Consider the following 1,409-nt stretch of genomic DNA (forward strand, 5'->3'; position numbering starts at 1 on the left):
GAAACAGGGAAACTTCTGAAGAATGTCAATAGTACTACTGTTATATTGGTGCCAAAGGTTTCAAGTCCCTCTTTTGTAAAAGAATTTCGACCAATAGCATGTTGTACCACCCTATACAAGCTCATTGCCAAGATCTCTACAACAAGGTTAAAGACAGTGGTGGACCTCATAGTAGGGCCAGCACAATCATCATTCATAGAAGGGCGAAGCATATTGATAATGTGATTGTTGCCCATGAGCTGGTAAAGGGATATAATAAAAAAGGAGTCTCGCCTAGGTGCATCATAAAAGTGGACATAAGAAAGGCATATGATTCAGCCATTCCTACGTATGGTCGTACTGGAATATGGGATACCTAGCAAAATGGTTCAGTGGATAATGGAATATGTAACTACAGTGAGCTATTCTCTGCTGATCAATGGTGGACTCACTAGTAGATTTCAAGCCAGGAAGGGACTGCGACAAAGGGAACCAATGTCCCCTTATCTGTTGGTACTAGTAATGGAGTATTTGAATAGAACATTAAAGACTCTTAAGGATATACCTGAATTCAACTTCCACCCAAGATGTGCAAAGCTAAACCTGAATTCAACTTCCACCCTAGATGATTTGATAATGTGCTGCAGAGCTGACAAGATTTCCATTCAACTATTGCTTGATAAGCTTAACCATTTCTCGAAGGTGTCTGGGCTTATGGCAAATTTGGACAAGAGTTCTATCTGCGTGCAGGAGTATCTCAGGGATTCAAAGATATGATCACAGTAGATTACCAGTTCAAAATAGAAGACCTACCATTCAAATACTTGGGGGTGCCTCTATCATCAACAAAGCTGACAATCCAGCAATGCATGCCATTAGCGGAGAAGATAACCAACAGAATCAAGTGCTGAACATCAAAGTTTCTTTCTTATTGTGGAAGACTACAACTGATAAAAAGTGTCTTATTTGAAATGCAAACATACTAGGGGCAGGTATTTCTGATGCAAAAACAGATCATCCAACTAGTGACTACTGCGTGTTGGATATTCTTATGGACTGGCAGCCAAAACCCCTCAAAGAGGGCACTGATTTCCTGGGACAAAATATGTATGCCTACTTCAGCTGGTGGACTAAACGTCATCAACTTCTTATGGTGGAATAAAGCAGCTCTTTGTAAACTAATGTGGGCTATACATACGAAGAAAGATGCACTTTGGATAAAATGGATTCACAATGTTTCTATAAAGAAGAAAGACTTCACTGAAATAAACACTCCTAGACAAGCATGCTGGCTTATAAGGAAAGTGTTTGATACAAGAGAATGGTACTTGGGCATAGACTCTTTTGCCAACATCAACAATTATTGCAGACTGGGGCAATTCAATATCAAGAAGACATACGCATTAGCGAGGCCTCAATACTCAAAGGTT

The 1,409-nt window shown here is 39.9% G+C and overlaps 1 protein-coding gene across 1 annotated transcript; it reads left to right on the top strand.

Moving 5' to 3' along the window:
* Positions 1-363: 363 nt before the first annotated feature.
* Positions 364-756, top strand: LOC109212565. Its single transcript, XM_019376217.1, has one exon. The coding sequence runs from the start codon at positions 364-366 to the stop codon at positions 754-756; it is 393 nt and encodes a 130-aa protein (XP_019231762.1).
* The last annotated feature ends 653 nt before the right edge of the window (positions 757-1,409 follow it).

Source organism: Nicotiana attenuata, unplaced genomic scaffold (genome assembly GCF_001879085.1).
Source record: "Nicotiana attenuata strain UT unplaced genomic scaffold, NIATTr2, whole genome shotgun sequence".
In the NCBI taxonomy this organism is placed as follows: Eukaryota; Viridiplantae; Streptophyta; class Magnoliopsida; order Solanales; family Solanaceae; genus Nicotiana; species Nicotiana attenuata.

Coding starts and splice junctions, on each gene's coding strand:
- LOC109212565 (XM_019376217.1), top strand. CDS start 364: ATGGTTCAGTGGATAATGGAATATGTAACTACAGTGAGCTATTCTCTG.